Raw genomic sequence first — 18,356 nt, 5'->3', positions numbered from 1 at the left:
TCATTTGTCTCAAAAATTGACTAGTTTTAATATATGACTATACTTAATTATGAGTTTCAAAGATGAGTAGACTGAGGGGAAAAAAAGAAAAGCACTTGCTTTACTTGGTATATGTTGTGGCCATACTCTAATAAAAATTCTTGGAATTTTATGTGATGTGATCCTGTCTTGGACTTCATTCAAGGAAATGTAATGCTGGAAATACCCAAAGGGTATGATTTTGCAGAATCAAATATGTCCGCTGATCTTGAAGCAGGTACCTTAAGTGCAGAATTAGAGTGAGGATCCTTTATGATTCCAGTTCACTTCCAGATGGGTACCTTCCTAATCCTATTTTTGGAATATAATCCTTGCTGATAAGATAAAGAGGAAGGCCAGTATCTAATTAGTATACCTCTCATGCTCGGTCACTGGTGCGGCAGGAAGTACGTAGTTCTGATAGCTGCCCACGCTGTCTCTGTGTTAGTCACCATGCTCTCTGCCGGGGTGACAGTGAGAACCAGACACGACCCCGTGTCCTTGGTTTGACACCCTTGGAAGGAATACAGCCTTTGACAAGTCAGCTGACTCCTGTGTGAGTGCTGATGGATCTGTGCAGGGCCCGAGGCGCAGGCCGACTCATCGGTGTAATGGAATAGGAAAGCCCAGGGGCTCTGTGCTGGTCATGGTGTGTAGTGCTGCTCGAGAGGCTTGAGGAGGGGTTGGGAGGTGGGGGCCAGTGTGTTCTCGTGAGTCATGCAGTGGAAGGTCAGCAATTCTGTTCGCAAATAAAGCTTGTATTCTTTCCTTGAAGCAAGTGATCAAGACTAACATGTTTTTTAAATTTGTAACTGTATGTGCATTCTAAACATTGTTAAGCGATCAACATTGTTTAGGTTAACATTGTTTAAACACTTAACATTGTTAAGTGATTAAAAAGTTTTATATGAATTTTTCAATTTATCTGTGTGTTTTACCGTTGACACAGAATCCTAGTATTTGGGAGTTAGGTCTTATATTATAACCCCCTTGTTTGGGAGAGGAGAAATAGAGTTTGGGCAGATGAGATGCTTTACTCAGTGAGTTTGGAGCACCCAGAACTAATACCCAGACTCATCCATTGCCCCATCACCCACATCTTCTTGGGTTGGTGATTTCCACTGAGAGGGAAAAGATGTGGGTAGTAAAATGAAGATACGTACTGAGAAACTATAGGGCTTCTTAATTAAGATAAGTTCTCTCAGGAGTGTAAGACTGAAATAAGATCTTCTACTTAGGACAATTATAAATTGCAACCTAATTCTTTCACCAAATGGTACAATAGTGAGAATTTTAAGAAATATATTTTTCATCTTGGAGATATCAAACTGTCCTTAATAATATTTATCTTCATGAAATGATTAAAAGCATCAAAGGACATCAAACACAGGATAGTTTTCATAAAGATTCTGATTTAGGAACTGCTTTTCCCAAGAAAGCCATGTGAATTTCCTGGAGCCCATTTTATAAGATGCCAGACTAATTTTAAGAGCTTATTTTTCTGTTAGTGTTACAGCTCATATACGGAGCCTTGAAACCATTGGTGTCTATAGCGTTTAAAATCTATTTGCAGGTACTTCGACCTGGTGTCTTATGGTTTCTAAGGAATTTGAATGATCCGGATTTTAACCCAGTACAAGAAATGATCCATTTGCCCATCTATAGGCATCTCCGAAGATTTATTTTGTCTGTGGTAAGCAGACCTTTTTATTGTTTTGGAAGTAAAGTATGCTACTCTAGATTTATTTTTTTTGGTCAGGAGTACTGGTAGGTAGATTGGATAATTTTCTGTTTACATAAGCCTGTGGAACTTGGTTGTTAAGTAGCTGTTTTATTGGTTACATTGCTAAAACAAATACAATGTTTACTAAAACAAAAATACCTTCTATTAAATACTTTAGTAGTATAATTGATTGCCAAATTAATGAGTTTCTGAATTACATTTAACTTACATTAAAGCAATGGAGACTTGTTACTGCTTCTAAATTAAACTCAGCAGTAGAGTCTTTTCCCTGCCTGGAAGAAGAAATTACCTACTTAAATCTAAATTTTTCCAAAATAAAATTCTAAAAACAGTATTGCACCCATTGGAAGGTTTTGTAGCCATTAATATGGGTCATGTCTTTTTAATTAATTACAGGTGATTTATTAAGTTGTAGACAATCCTGATCATTCGTTCTGAGTTTAGAGCTCTCTCCTCACATACCATGCAGTGATTATACTTTGTGGCTCCGTTTGAGCCCTGGTGTCCTAGAGAGAAAGGAGAAGCCATCACAGGAACACATTCTATACACAGAGTGACCCAAGTATAGTGTGCCAAGGGAACACTCGAGACCCTGGCGGGGGACTTGGATTGCCCATTGGTTGGGTCTGTTCAGAAGCCCGCCTGCCTCTCACAGGACTGATTTGCAGAGGTTTGCATTGTTTCTCCCTGCAGATTGTTTTCGGCTCCATTGTCCTCCTGATGCTTTGGCTTCCTATACGAATAATTAAGAGTCTGCTCCCGAATTTTCTTCCGTACAATGTCATGCTCTACAGGTATGTTTTTGAAATTGGGAGGCTTTACTAATTTAGCTCTGTTAGGGATTTGATGTGCAAAGTACATACATTTGAAACATGCGTTTCTTACAGATACTGGAAATCATCTGACAGTTAAATATGGTCATGTCATAGATCACATAAACATTAGTTTAGCAGTTACATTTCCCAAAGGGCAGACTTATTGTGCTGCAAATGAAGTTTGCCTTTGTTCATCATTGAAATGTTCACCATTCCCGATGAGAGTGTGTTAGTAGCATCATGCTTATATGAAAAGCACATTATAAGAAATGTAGCCATAGTTGCCCATTTAATTATGGATTAAAAATAGGATATAAGGCTTATAGATGGAAAATCTTTTTTGATGTTAAAACTTAAGTCACCTAGAAACCTAGTCTCATTCTTCCTATATTCCCTTTTCAGTGATTTGCATTATCCCATCAGTCACTTAAACCAGAAATTTGCCAGGCAAACTGGGTTTCTGCCTCAATTTTACTTCTCATTAGTCTTTAAATCTTGTCAATTCTAATTCTTTAAGGTCTCTTATTTACTCAATTTACTGCTCACTACCTTAGTTTAGGCCTCCTTCTTGTTCTCCATTTATAATCCATCCTTAACCCCATGCCCCTTCCTCCACAATCTACGTGAAAATCTGGGTCAGGATGAGGAGGGAACCCATGGGTCTTGGAAAGATGTTCAAGGAGAAGGTGTTTTGAGGAGCGAGAAGTGACCAGTCATGTAATGTGCTACTAATACAGCAAGTGAGGTGAGGACCAAGACTTGTGCATTGCCTTTAAGGCCATGAAGGTCATTGGTACCCTTGCCAGGAACTGTTTTGGGCGGTTTGAGGGAGAAGCCTTGTTGGCTCAAGAGAGAATGGAGGAGAGGTGATAAAGACAGTGGGTTCATTCAGCTCTTAGGGGAGTGGCTGGCATCCCATTAGCTGTTCAATGTGATGCTGTCTTTGTGGGAAATGGGATGCACGTTGTAAATTATGGCTCTCTGTTATTGCCTAGTGATGCTCCAGTGAGTGAACTGTCCCTGGAGCTGCTTCTGCTTCAGGTTGTCTTGCCAGCATTGCTTGAACAGGGACACACGCGGCAGTGGCTGAAGGGGCTTGTGCGAGCGTGGACTGTCACCGCTGGATACTTGCTGTAAGTACAGGCAGGTGTCACACAGTGACACATGTGGCACATGTGTCGGTGTAATAACCTTTCTAAAAAAGAAAAGAAATTGTTTCTTCCTGAGGATCTTCACAAAGTGTGTCTTGTATCTTTTTCAGTTACGATTTCTTCTCAGATGCTGGCTGAAGAAAACATAAAATAGATTGAATTTATGGGGTATTCTATATGTTAATTAACATTAAATTTAGAAAGGTCTAATTTAAAGCAGGTAACAACATTTAGACTGGGTTGAGGTCATAGTGCCACGTAGAGAGTCTACTTGGCATTTTCTACCCTAAATAATGAAGAAAGTAAATCTCATGTCTGCTGTTTTATTCGAATCTGAAGTGAGAATTTTCACTGATACAATTTTTACATAGGGACCTTCATTCCTATTTATTGGGAGACCAGGAAGAAAGCGAGAACAGTGCAAACCAACAAGTTAACCATAACCAGCATGCTCGGAATAACAACGCTATTCCCGTGGTGGGGGAAGGCCTGCACGCAGCCCACCAAGCCATACTCCAGCAGGGAGGGCCTGTCGGCTTTCAGCCTTACCGCCGGCCTTTAAATTTCCCGCTCAGGGTAGGTACTGTACAGACTAACCAGAGGTCTAGTGTTCTCAGATTTCTGTTGAGAAATTTTGGTGCTGTTGTTATTGTTGCTGTTAGTGGGTAGTCCTCTGTGGAGACATGTCCTACGGTCTCCTGACAAGAACTCATGTTTAGTTCTCTCATTGTGCAGCATAACGTATGTTAATGTTAGCTAAGTTTATCTAATTTAGAGATGGGTCATAGAGTTGGGAATCCATGTGCTGTTCCTCCTTGCTCTTTGAAAGGGCTAATATGAAAGACTCTTGAGCAAAAATGAAACGAACGTTGTTGATAACATTTCAACTACAGGTCAGGAACTGGAGTGGGCATTTTAATGTTTTTCTCCCTTTTAATTCTCATCCAAGTACTGCAAGACATGAATGGTAATCTCTTATATCTATCTTATATCTGATGAAACTGAAGACCATATTGTTTAAGGAAGAGCCTGTCTGAGTGAGAATTGCCCCCCAGACTCCAACAAAATGGTTTCCTGGCAAGGGTACCAGTGACCTTTGTGTAGTTAAACCTGATGAACAGGTCTTGGTCCTCACCTCGCTTTATTAGTAGCATGTTACACGACTAGCCACTCCTTGTTCCACATAATACTCTTTTTGGAAGGTGTTCCAGAATCTTAGTGGAGGTGATGCCTGTACTTAGTGTTTTAAGGTAGGAGGCCAGGCAGAGAGCAAGATGGAAAGTGGGAAGGGCATTCTATGCATGTGCCAGGACGAGAGGCAAGTGAGACATGGTAGATTTGGAACTGCAGGGAATTGAATGACAGTGGGGGCTGAATGGTGAGAGGTGGGGGGGTGCCAGGAGAGCTGGGGGGAGCTGTGAGAGATGAGGGAGGGGGATCCGAGCATAGCCAGGAGAGAAGAGAGAAAGCTGGGACAGATGAGTCTCTTGGATTGGCAAAAAGTCCTTCCCGGCCCAGATCAGAGTCATTAATGGGTTTCTCAAGCCGTGAAGGCTGACAGCCTCACAGCCTCCTCTTGGAGAACTGACATTTGTCCTTTTCAGTCTTTCCATCAGAGCTCTGCCCTTTGGGCTCAGGAAGGCTTGTGCTCAGTCAGGTGGAAGGCAAGCAGCAGTCAATACCTTTCTGCCCAGGTTGCTGCTTCCTTCCTCTCTTTGCGTGCTCTTTCTGTCTTCTCAATACAGGAGCCAGTAGCTACACGTGGCTATTTCCATTTAAATCTAATTAAAAGTAAATACAGTTTGTAAACATGTAAGGTGATAGATGTGCTGATTATCTCAGTGGTGGAAATGCCCTCACAATGCATACATGTATCAGGTCATGTTGTGCACTTTAAATATATTATAGTTTTATTAGTCATACGGCCATAAAGCTGAAAAAAGAAAAAATACAGTTCTTGTAGGCGGCATGCATGCACACGTGCACATGAGTAAATACAACGTAAAATTGCATTACTCATGCACACTGACCCCATGCCACATGCTTAGTGGCCACGTGCCAATGGCTCCTTTGTCAGGCAGCGCAGATGTAGGCATTTCTTCCATTGTCACAGAAAGTTCTAATTGTACCGAACAGTTAGAAAGTAAGTTTTCCCTTCAAGAATAGTAGTTTCTGAGAATTTGATTTAAAAAAATGAATATTTCTACTTTTAATTAATAGTAAGGGAAAATTTAAGGTAATTATATTTTATTTTTATGCTTTGATTAAAAAATATGTTTACGTGTTACTTGCTGATTTATCTGATTATCTGAAAATGGACATTTATTTTCCTGTTGAATTTCCTTATAGGTAATTTTACCAAAATAATTTTCTTTTTATGTGAAATGGGAGGAAACCTGGAAATACCAGTTCAGACCATTTGTTTTTACTAGGAGAATTGTGTTGATTTTTTGAGAGGTGTCATAAGATATACTGAGCTCATATGAACCATTTACACTCTCTCGTGTTTTGCCTTGCAGATATTTCTTTTGATTGTCTTCATGTGTATAACCCTACTGATCGCCAGCCTCATCTGCCTTACTCTACCAGGTAGGAGCTTCTCCTAGCTCTCTGCTAATGACGTCATGAAAAGGTGCTTTGTTTTAAAGGGTATATCTTGCTGAGATGTGATCTTTCATCAGATACAAACTCAAAATCATTTTACCCCCATTTTTGATTGAATATGGAATATTAATTTATTTAGGCTTGGTTCTCCTTCTCATTGAATTTCTTTGTATTGGAGCAGATGGGGACAAAGTCAAGATTTAATTTATGATTTGTTTTTGGAAGTTAAAGTACTGTGGCCACTCAGTTTCCATGGACGTTGTCTGATTAGTATGGGTTTTCAAAAAGTTGTCTGTGTGGCTTAAGTCATTTTTTTTTTAAGCCAGTCTTTTGATGCTGATTATAATTGCCCTTGTTATGTAATTATCTTTCCAATCCATTGCATGCCTGTTGCTAGAGACCTTTATGAAGCCAGACTGTTTCCCTTTTTGTCTAGTATTCACAGATACTTATCTTTAGATTTCAGTTAAACAACATTTCTTAATCTGACAAATAAGCTGTGAATGAATATAGTACTTTGTCATCTTCTCCAGAGGTCAGGGGTAAATGGGGGTGGAGTCCAAAGCTGATCCTTCACACACTCCATGTTGGTGTTTATAGTGAGCCAGAAAGTTCTGAATCATACTAATATGTATTAGCCATTTAATCATTAAGATAATTTTGAGCTCTTACAAAGCATATAAATGTGTATTTGGTTAGTGTCTTGATTATAACACTAACTCAATATAATTTTATAAATCAAATTTGTATTAAGTACTTGAGTTTTTCTATAAGAACTAAAGTTTTTTTTTGCTGTTTCTGCATAATAATTGTTGACCTTTAGAACTTTGCTCTTTGGCTCACTACTCATCACAGCTGTTAAATGACAAAGTCTAATTAACCATTGGATGCGATGTATGTAGTAAACATATTGCTGAGAACACTTAATTTGTGAACTTTGGACAGTTTTACATTGATGGTTTTTATGTTCCATTTTCATGTTTTTACTAGAAATATTAAAAAAAGTTAATGAAAGAAACCTAGTTTCAGTACTTGAATTTGGCAATAAAAGTACTTTTAATTTCACTGAAGATTGTTAACTAAATATTTCTCTGTTAATCCAGTCCCACCATCTGGTAGAAAGAATTCCATTATGTTTCATCATGGAAATGTTGAGTAGCATCGTACACATTTAAGGTGGCGAGGATGCTGTTCTCCCATAGGGTACTGTTCTGCAGCTACAATTGACCTGAGGATAAGCTACTGCAAACGAAACCCTAATCCTGTCCTCTCAAAAACACTTTTGATTAGAAGGATGTGAAGTATGGCATAGAAAGTGGCTTTTACATTTTTAAAAACCAACCAAAGAAACAAAAAACAAAAAAACACACAAAAATCCTTGGAGTAGAGATATATATAGATATATGAGTGTACACACACACACACACACACACACACACACACACACACACACACAGAGCCAAAAACATGTATACACATTTTAAGAAAGAAAGAAACTGTATTAAAATTGTAATACTCAATATATATCAATAACAAAAGATGAATACAAGTCGTGTGTATACATTTTTTTGGCACTCAAGATATATGTATAGATAGATATACATACACATAAACACGCACATATATACATGCACACATGTGTATATATGACAAAACATTGCTACAGAATTCGTTGATTTTTATATCTTCAAATTAACATGCACATGTGTTATGTCATGTAACATTTACATATATTTGTCTTTAAAAATGAAATTTATCTTCTCACCCAAACTATTTTGTAATGCTGCAAAGAAGTCTGTGCTTGTCAGCATTATGTCTTGTAAGATTTGAGAGTTGAGCTGGGTTGTTTGGTTGGAGGCAGTATGGTTTCAGCAGTTAAGAGCATCAGCTTTGTCATGTAGACAGGAGTTAATATTTAGTCTCCACCTTAGTGTGATCTTGATTGGGTAAGCTTTTACCTGACCCTGGGTTTCTTAATCTTCAAAATGAAGGTAATAGTGGGGGACTGGGTGAAAATAGTGAAAGGATGAAGACGTACAAATTGATACTTATAAAATAGTCACAGGGATGTAAGTAACGCATAGGAAATATAGTCAATAATACTGTAATAACCAAGTATAGCGCCAGGTGAGTACTAGACTAACCAGAGGGGATAATTTATAAATCATATGTCTAACCACTATGCAGCACACCTGAAACTAGTATAAAATAATACTGAATGTCGGTTGTAATTGAAAAAAAAAAAACAAACACAAAAAACCAGGCAGTAGCTACTGTAACGGTTTGGGGAAGATTGATGAGGTAACATAATGTGAAGTGCTCAGGAGGCTATTGGCCCCTTTTAGGTGCTAGGAAGTAACAGGCAGTTTTGTACTAAGGAGAAGTCAGCTCAGAGAGAAATGCACTGGAGATTTGGGTCTTGCTGTTGTCTCTAGCCTTACTAAAAAGTAACCATGTAAAGAAAGTTACTAAATTAATGATCTGCAATGAGTTAGGTTTTTTTGTATGTGAGTATTGTAAATTTATTAAACAATACTCAACAATTAAATTTAATTTTGTATGTGAGTATTGTAATTTGTAATAACTGTGTGAGGCTGTTTCTTAGACAACTTTAAAATCTGTTTCCTAAGTTTCATTATATTTAGATCCTAATTTTTTTCCAAGAAAATTATGATATTCTCTGGTTATTGTGCATTAAAATGTTACTGTGCCTACTTATTAAAATAAGTTTAATTTTCTGTCTTGACGAACAAGTCAATTGAAAGAAAATGATTCTAAATTGTTTGTAATGTTCCTAAATATTAAAAGTATTGTCAGCACAAATAATAGAAGATAAATTCTCTACTTTTGTCCTATTATATGCATAATAATTTCATTTGGTGATAAAAACAGTGAAAACAGCAATTCCCTCAAGCTTTTTTAGTCTCCAAGAACAAGTAATTGGCATGGCAAGTTGGAATGCATGTCACAGGAGGGCTTGCTCCTAGTGACTTGGTGGGTTTTGGTTGCGTGTTAATCAAATAATTGCATTATTTAGAGTTTGGGGGTTGTTTTTTGTTTGTTTTTTTGTTTTTTTTTGCTTTTAATGAAGACAGTGATATATCAACATGTGATATCTTTTGACTAAACATGTAAAATGATTGAAAGTGCTAATAGAACAACATTAATACAAAGATTGCAGTTCTGCTTACGTAGTCACGTGTCTCATTTATCAGCTTTTCTATTTTCAGTATTTGCTGGGCGCTGGTTAATGTCATTTTGGACCGGGACTGCCAAAATCCACGAGCTCTACACAGCTGCGTGTGGTCTCTATGTTTGCTGGCTGACCATACGGGCAGTGACGGTGCTGGTAGCATGGATGCCCCAGGGACGCAGAGTGATCTTCCAAAAGGTTAAAGAGTGGTCCCTCATGGTAGGTTTTCCTAAGAAAGACGGATCTTGTCTGACAGGAGTAATAGATGTTTTTCCAGTCATTTCTTTAAATCTTTTCACTTTTGTTTCTTCATTATGCTGGTAGTGTCGAGTTGATTTTTTTGAATTAGAAGGAATATTGCTTACAAACAGTAGATTTCTGGTTCTTTCTGAGAACCACAGTCAAATGTATTTGTGAGATAAAAGAAAAATCATGTTATGAAGTGATCCAGTAAGGCTCTTGAGTAAATAATATAATTAGAAAACTTATTTTGGAGATTGATTATATTTTAAGGAGTAAGATATTCTATAAAATTTAAAATCAGTTTAAGTAGAAATTTCCTTTAATGATATTTTTTCTAAAATTTCATTTTCTGATCTATTTGCATATGTAATATCTTGACTTCGCGATCGAGTCAGTGTTTTTCATATAATTAATTGCTATGGTTTTCACATAATTAATTGCTATTTAATCCATAAGATAATGAGAGAACTATATTTAAAATACATAAAGCAGCTGATTTCGTTTTATATTGCTGTTCTTCCGTATCATCAAATTGCCACGTAAAGGAGCAAGAAATGTGTCTTCATGCACACCATGTTCGTTTCTTGTTGAAACAAATGAGGCTACCTTGGGAAAAGGGGAGGTCATCAGACATTGAGGCCACTTTAAAGACTGATTCCTTTGTCAGGATTTCCTAGTGGTTCTTTTCATACGTCTTTTCACTTTGGGTATACTTTGTGTTCATCTGATGCCTCTGTCCAAGTTCTAGAGCTGCACTGCCTAATACAGTAACCATGTGGCCAGTGGCCACCATATTGGACAATACAGATATAGGAGGTTCCTGTTACCATAGTAAGTTCTGTTGGACCGCACTATTCTACCAGGAGCCAATGTGATCAGCTTGATCAATTACCTTAATTAGGGCTATGCAGAGCCCTTCTCCTATACCAGCCCACCTCAAGGGTCATAAGTCAGCCTGTGGGTGGGTCACCATTGGACCAGGGGCCTGGGGCAACGAGTAGCTTTTCATAGACAAACAGAAGCCTACTACTGAGAATGAGATTGAGAAATACAGCACAGCCACCTGGTTAATATGTGTAATTAAATTAAATTTCTATAATTTTATAGCAGTAATGCATGGTAATATCATGTTTTCATTATGGCTTGAACTTTTAGTTATATATTCAGATCTCATTTAAACATGAAACATAAAATATGTGTAAGTTGTTTTAGGTAATATATTCATCCTATTAGAGGTCAAACAAGAAAAGTAAACTTTCTGATGGAATGAAGAGCTTGACTAGAGGTCAGAAAGACTCTCTTTGATGACCTGGCCTCTCATTTCCTAATAGATAATGAAGACTTTGATAGTTGCAGTGCTGCTGGCGGGAGTTGTTCCGCTGCTCCTGGGGCTCCTGTTTGAGCTGGTTATTGTTGCTCCCCTGAGGGTCCCCTTGGATCAGACTCCTCTTTTTTACCCATGGCAGGTAAGTACGTGTCTTTAGTCATGATATGTTTTTATACATTTATCATCAGAAAAGTCCTTAATTTTTTAAAGTGATTTTAAGCAGTTTGGAAAGACTCCCTAATTTTTTCTGTTGCAGGAATTGTTGTAAAATTGATTAAATAATGCATTTTAATCTATAGCTTTCAAAATATGCAGGTCATACAAGTCTTTTAGACCTTATTTTATAGATTAAATTGTCACTCACTATTCACTTAGGATTCACCAATATTTAAAGATACAAACGAACATGTGTTGATGTTTTCACCTTTTAGTTAGGGTACGATATCTTGCTCCTTTGGCTTTCATACTTTAAGGAGTATCTTGTACTTTGGAAGAATGACAGCGTGTTATCCCACAAAGTCATAGGGTGTCACCTCAGAAGTCCTACAGCCTCACTTTTCACTGTATTCTACTGGATACAAGGAAGTCAGAGATTGGCCCAGATTCAGGGAAGGAGATGTAGATCCCCTCCCACTCGATGGGAGAAGAATTGGTTGGCATGCTTTGACACCACCACAATGCACAAGTGAAGATTTGCATGGTGGCAAAGTGTCACCTTACAGATGACTTGATAGTCTCAAAGGGAAACAAACAGCTTTACAGGGAGAGGTCAGGTGATGTGCCATAACCCAGTGGTCACTGCACATCCAGTGGTATATGCCTCCCGATGTTCTGCGGTGTGTGTGCAGCACTGAGAGAGCTGAGCTGGCCTGGCACTGCCCCCAGGCCTCTGTGTGCTCCTGTTGGCATAAACGGTGTCACAGGACATCAGCATTACTCAGGGCTACTCTGACCACGATGGATCAAGGCAACCCCCCCAATCCCCAACCCCCCCCCCCCAATCCACGGTGCTGTAATCATGTCTGAACACAGGCAAACGTGAGTGTTGTCCACACCACAAAAATGACCAAGTACCTCGTCCCGGCAAACATGGTTGACTGCTGCTTCATAACCAATAGAGTTTTAGCCTCGATCTACCTCTTCTTCTGTAAGATTTATTACGAAACCCAGTTTTAGATTTCCTCTGCTTTCTAATAGCATCTGGCACAGAATAAAGCCTGCTTCCTGAAATCCTCCCCCAGTCACTTCACACAAGTCCCAATCCTATATATAATAAGCCCTTTGTAGCACTCTCAGCACCCCACATTCCTTGTGGGGTGTGTTCCTCCTCACTGTAGAGAGCAGCAAATGCCACTTGTTTGGTTATACGTGTGTTCTTGGTGGTCTTGACAGTACCCAGTATTGTTGCCTTGGAGAATTATCTGAAATGGTCTAGTTTTAAGAATGCTTATATATTGTGACCCTGCAGTTTCACTTTTCAGAATCTGCTGCAAAGAAACATTTACACACATATGCACAAGGAGTCAGAACAAGGCTGTTTCTGTTACTGTGTCATTTTTATAATGTGAAAAAAATAAGCAGCAACCCAGATGCCCATCAGGAGACAGTAACTAAATAAATGTGGGAGAGCTTTCTGTGGAATGTAGTACAGCAGTTTAAAAGGATGGAGTAGAGCTGCGTGTTTTCACCGAGATCTGTCTCAGACATGTTTGAGAGGGGAGAAACACAAGTTGCAGACAGATATTTGCAGCATGTGTCCTCAGTGTTTGGGTAAAACCCTGAACCGTGGAAGCAGAACAGCTTGCTCTTTCACCATTCCTGACTTTGAGCTACTTGCCTTTCCTGCGTCGAGGGGCTGTAGGTCTATGGGCGACTGGGCTGTTTGGAATTCTAGCCGTGGTGTGTGTGGTGTCTTGCCTGCGGGATGAGACTAGAAAGCAGGGGCATTGAGAGAGCTTGAACTCCAGCGACCTGGGGTGGTGGGCACCCCAGCAGGTGCCTTACCCAGTGAGGAGCCTGGCGTGGCGGACGGAGTGCAGCACGCCAGGAAGGAGCTCCCTGTGAGCCTTTGGGACAGTTTCTGCAGGCCAAACATGACTCCACAGTCGTACTTTGACAGTCAGCTCAGCTAAAACCAATAAAACAGCTTAAGGATGTTTTGATGAAATAAAATCATGGCACTGGTTTATTTATTTGCTCCTTGAGCTCTTCATTAATGTCCACACAGATACAAGAATGACTTTTGATAGAAACATTGAACTTGAGCTGTTGAGGAAAAACATCCCCTGGACTTTCCAGCATACCTCAGTCTTCTGTAAAACTGTTGCTAACCCTGCAGAACTTCTGTTTTGAAATGAAATAATTAAGAAAATTATAAGCTTCTATGTTGTGTTTATTGCTAACAACGACACAATCTGCTAAATGCCTTTTATTACCCAGGACTGGGCACTTGGAGTCCTGCACGCCAAAATCATTGCAGCTATAACATTGATGGGTCCTCAGTGGTGGCTGAAAACTGTGATTGAGCAGGTAAGCAAGATCACTTTTCAGAAAAACTGGGAGTAATAGTGATGACATTTAGCTGATGGGTCTCATTTTTCTGCTTTTCTAAGTTTTCTATATTTTCTTTAATGAGCGTATATAACTTTTTTTTTTTAAGGAGAAGGCAATTTGGTCTTTTATCACCATGAATTTTCATCAACCACTCTTAATACTTCCCTTATCTGATGGTTAACCAGTAGCTTAAACTACCTAGAACCCTATCTAATGTAAAGGCAAAAATTAGCGTATGTGCCTCTTTTCACAGCAGACTTGTTATTTTTGATGGATGCTTGTTATTCAGGTTTCTAAACCTACAGTAGAGAAAAAAGTTACTGCTCAAGGCAGTAAATAAAAGAACGGGCAGAAAAAAATAATAGATTAAGAAAGCAGAGCTGTTTGGGAATATTCTAGCTACATAGTACTTAAGAGCGTTACAGTATTAAGGACCCATCAGATAGTTTGATCATTGTGGTGACAGCCTTGAGAAAGATAGGTTGTGCTTCTATATCTGATAATAATGCTTGGAAATACGATGATTCATTTTAGGAAGATACCTATCCAAAATAGCCAACATAACAGATTTTGATACTTCTTAAAGTTTTAATTATCGAGGGCATGTTGTTTACGTTTTAGTTACCTACAGCATGTTCTTGTGGACAGTCTTCTTGTCCTTAGGTCAGCGCCAGATAAATAAGGTGGGACAGTTGTGTAGTAGTAAAGACACACCTCCTTTTGATGTATAGGAAATACAGACAGTAGTTTTCAGCACAAGAAAATGGTCAAAAAAATTCCTGTACCTGGAGGTTTGTGGGCTTGGAGAGCCCAGAAATTGCTGTGTGTTGGCATGCATCTCTCCCGTGTGGGCTGATTCTGAAAGTGTGCCCGAGTGAGGTGGTTGTGGGGTGCAGGCAGCACGTCCGTCCATGATAGGAGACTCCACTGTAGAGTCCCCAGGAAAGACTCCTTTGCCCTCCAAAGGAGCGTGGAGAATAAGGGTTCAATCCCAGTTGGAGGCTGTGACGTTGTTGATCTTCGTAATATTTTGCTCTCTGATGCATTCTGGCCTCATACATGTGTGTAAGTTTAAATAAAATGGTTGAGAGTCACTTCGATGCCTCGCTGTGTGAATATACATGCATTTAGATTACCAGGCTTCTCTGGGATCAGAAGCTGCCTCGGGGGTTAAGCCTCCCAGGGGGCCCTGGGGGTCAGGTGAGGTTGAAGTGTTGGAGGAAAACAAGAACGACACTCTCCCTGTTTTAGTTCCCTCTCCATGCCATCTTTATTTTCCATTATTCCCGAGGCTTCCCCACTTTCTCATCTATTCTTTCCTCTGCAGTACTATCTATAGAACTTTCTGGATAAATTGATGGAAATTCTTGAATTTGAAAAAATATTCACTGTAGAATTCTTTTGTACTAAATTTTTACATAAAATACCTTTTAGGTTGCTAAAATTTGATTTATACCAGGTTTTCAGGAACATGTTTACTGTTTATAATGTTTTCTTATCATATTCAGATAAAACGAATGCAATTTTGAATAGTAACACTGATCACTCTTACGAAGTTACTTCCAGTTAATGTTGTCTTAACATTCCTGGGCACCATCTTGTATATAGCGCAAGGCTAGTGCAATTACGGCTCTAGAGGATGTCTTATTATTTCCTCCCTTAGCAGAGTTAGCTGCCAAGTGTAAAGGGGTAAATGCATTGCTTTAGAAACGGTGGGCACCATGTTTAGGTTTGTGTTCCAGAATTTGCCTTGACGTCGAGAAAAATCACCCGTTTGAATTCTCGGGGGCTGGTGGATTCAGTTCCTAGCCGCTTGGGTGCACAGAGCTGTGTTACGCAGGAGGGGCTGTCTCACAGCCTCGTTCTCACCGTTCCCCGTGCGTTTCAGGTCTACGCAAATGGCATCCGGAACATCGATCTCCACTACATCATTCGTAGACTGGCAGCGCCCGTGATCTCTGTGCTCTTGCTTTCCCTGTGTGTGCCTTACGTCATAGCGTCCGGCGTCGTTCCTTTACTAGGTGCGTAATGCTGGCTGCGGGGCTTGAGAGAGCACGTGTATTGGCTTGCTCTCATTATTGTCATTTTCAGTATCATAGACTGGCTGGCCCCAAGGGCTTTATTTGTGAATATAAATCCAGCTCAAACAATGAGTTCAGAATACCATTTTTCTTAGATTTGACCTCAGGGCAAGATTAAGAAGATCCCAAAGCCCTTTGATACAGTTTTTATCTTTAGGCAGGTGAGACCGCATTGACTTGTACTCTGTCCCCCAAATAGGCAGGAACAGATTTCCTTCCCCTGACTAAAAGTGCTGTGGTCACATACTTACAAAATTAAAGAAGTAACATAATTAATTTTTAAAATGTTCTTCAGCATAAAAGGAAAACCAAATTTGTGATACTTTGGCAGCTAGAATTATCAGTTTTGTACTGTGGAATCCTCACAGGACCTTAAACCCAGCATATGTTCAAAAGTATCAGCACTACGTTCCCCCCCTAAGTCTTTCCCTGGATTCCCTCTGTGACCAGCGTTGTTATCCAACAAGTTGCTTGAGGGTCCTCCACGTCACCTGAGGCTCTCTGCTCTCCACACACAAATCGTCTCCACGTCCCACTGATCTGGCGTCCCTCTGGGACCCATTCTCTCGTCTGCAGCACCCTTACCTGGGCTCTCATTGGCACCGTGATGTCAACATCCCCCTCTCTGGTTTCCCTGCTCTGACCACTAATTCATTCTCCACACTGCAGCCTGCCACGCTGACCTTTCAAAAGAATGAGTCATTGTTTCTCTTTGGTGCCATTTGAAGCATGACCTGCTCCCCCTCTTGCTGTCACTGGCACCCGTTTGACCTCACTTACTGCCTCACTCTATTTCATCTGCCACGAGTGTCAGCTGCGCATCACCAGCCAGCCCCCTCTTTTTACTGAAAGCACATCTGTTCATTCCACTGCCAGTCCATACACACTTAGAGTTTCCTGTTTTGGTTTTACAGGTGTGACTGCAGAAATGCAAAACCTGGTCCACCGGCGGATTTACCCGTTCCTGCTGATGGTCGTGGTGTTGATGGCCGTCCTGTCCTTCCAGGTCCGCCAGTTCAAGCGTCTTTATGAGCATATTAAAAACGACAAGTAAGTCTAGACTTCCATCCATCTAGCCACTCTTGGTATGATGTCTCATTGCTTTATTTTTGTGTCTACTGTGATAAATCACAGGCTGGAAACGTGCTCAGATTCTGGATATGTTTTGAAGTACAATTAATAGGATTTGCTAACAGATTGGCCGCAGAATGTGAAGAACATTATTAGAGACACTGGGGCCGAGCGACTGGGAATGTGGAGTTGTCACTTGTGGAAATGGGAAGACTGGGAGAATGTGGTTGGGAGGAGAATCTTCTAGTGCCCATCCCAGGTATAGTGTTCAGTCTGTTTTTAAATACATTGATCTGACAGTACACTAACTAGTTGGAGAGAAAAAGAAGCCTGTTAGCGATTAGCAGTACCTGCTAAGCGCTGGCTGCAGTCAGGGCCCAGTACGTTCCTCTGACCACTGCCGAGAGAGGCTGCAAAGTACTGCCAAGTACTGAGCCCTCCGCTCTGTGGGCACCGACCTGACCTGAGAGTGAGGGCAGCCAGGATAACAGCTTTTGGGGGTCATGGCCGTTTGACCATCCATGTCTGTATGGAAGACTGGGTCCTGCCCTGCTTCACTGGTATCTGAGGGAGGAAGTGCGTTTGTAACTATTGGTGCTGGTTTACGTGGGAGAGTTGACACATGCTGCCTTCAGGTCATTAACAGCAGCCCCTTACTCAGCGCCGAGTGCCCCGCTTTGGGCACGATATTATATGGCCACCTTATTTACTCTGAGGACTTGTAAGAGTAATATTTTTAAGAATGACATTTATTATCATGTTCACGGCTTCTCCAGAGCTTGTACTACTGACGGTAGAAAATATAAGTACACTTTCAGGTGGTCGGAAAGTTCTGCCAAACATGAAAGGGGGAAGGGACTGCAGTGAGGAAAGTCAGGTTTTCTCACTTCCCTTCTTTTGGCAGAGGAGTAGATCCTGCGGACAGAAAGGCAAATGAGACAGTCCCTTGAGAGCTTTCTGGTGCTTTCTTCTTCACACCTGACACCTGTCCTTTCCAGGCCTCCTCAGTGAGCCTTTCCCACCCACCTCTCATCATTACCACTTTCTGCTCTTGTCCTGCAGCTCAGTATACTCTCTGACCCGTCCCCGTGTGCTCCTTCATGCAGGAAACTATTGCACGGCAGACTCTGTTGAGGGCCCATTTTGTTTGCCTTTCCACATCTGCCCTCCAGCAGTATTTGGTCCATGTGGGAGGGGCTAGGTGTGCATGCCTGCGTGCGTGGTGGGCTGGGGTGACAGAGTCTCATTTTTCTGCCACTGAGTTACTTTTTGGTCCTGGGCAAGTTAATTAAATCACTTTTCTCTCTCTGCTTTTTATTGCATTTTCATTGCCACAATGCTAACCCCATTCTTGGCGTATCTTGATACGTTTTATGATTATGTGTTTCAGGTATGTATTATGTGTATATATTATGTTACATGTTGCTCAGTTCTCATTATTTAAAACATGCACAAAATCCTCACCGTTTAAAAAAAACACTGCTTGGCTGGAAAACAGTGGGGGGTCAGGAATGTTTAACTTTAGGAAAAGAATTAGTGAGACAAAAAGGATTAAA

At 40.3% G+C, this 18,356-nt stretch overlaps 1 protein-coding gene across 1 annotated transcript in view; it reads left to right on the top strand.

The window, feature by feature from the left end:
• MARCHF6 (membrane associated ring-CH-type finger 6) overlaps positions 1-18,356 on the top strand; it is a 61,604-nt gene that overhangs the window by 39,996 nt on the left and 3,252 nt on the right. The window contains exons 16-25 of the mRNA XM_081054204.1: positions 1,592-1,711; positions 2,456-2,556; positions 3,573-3,710; positions 4,100-4,304; positions 6,248-6,317; positions 9,563-9,744; positions 11,100-11,234; positions 13,535-13,624; positions 15,537-15,669; positions 16,644-16,779. Coding sequence (XP_080910330.1) covers positions 1,592-1,711; positions 2,456-2,556; positions 3,573-3,710; positions 4,100-4,304; positions 6,248-6,317; positions 9,563-9,744; positions 11,100-11,234; positions 13,535-13,624; positions 15,537-15,669; positions 16,644-16,779 — 1,310 coding nt within the window. The remainder of the gene's footprint in view (positions 1-1,591; positions 1,712-2,455; positions 2,557-3,572; positions 3,711-4,099; positions 4,305-6,247; positions 6,318-9,562; positions 9,745-11,099; positions 11,235-13,534; positions 13,625-15,536; positions 15,670-16,643; positions 16,780-18,356) is intronic.

Source organism: Rhinolophus hipposideros (assembly GCF_964194185.1).
Source record: "Rhinolophus hipposideros genome assembly, chromosome: 7".
In the NCBI taxonomy this organism is placed as follows: domain Eukaryota; kingdom Metazoa; phylum Chordata; class Mammalia; order Chiroptera; family Rhinolophidae; genus Rhinolophus; species Rhinolophus hipposideros.
The sequence above is the reverse complement of the archived record's forward strand: the minus strand, read 5'-3'. Positions and strand labels throughout refer to the sequence as shown.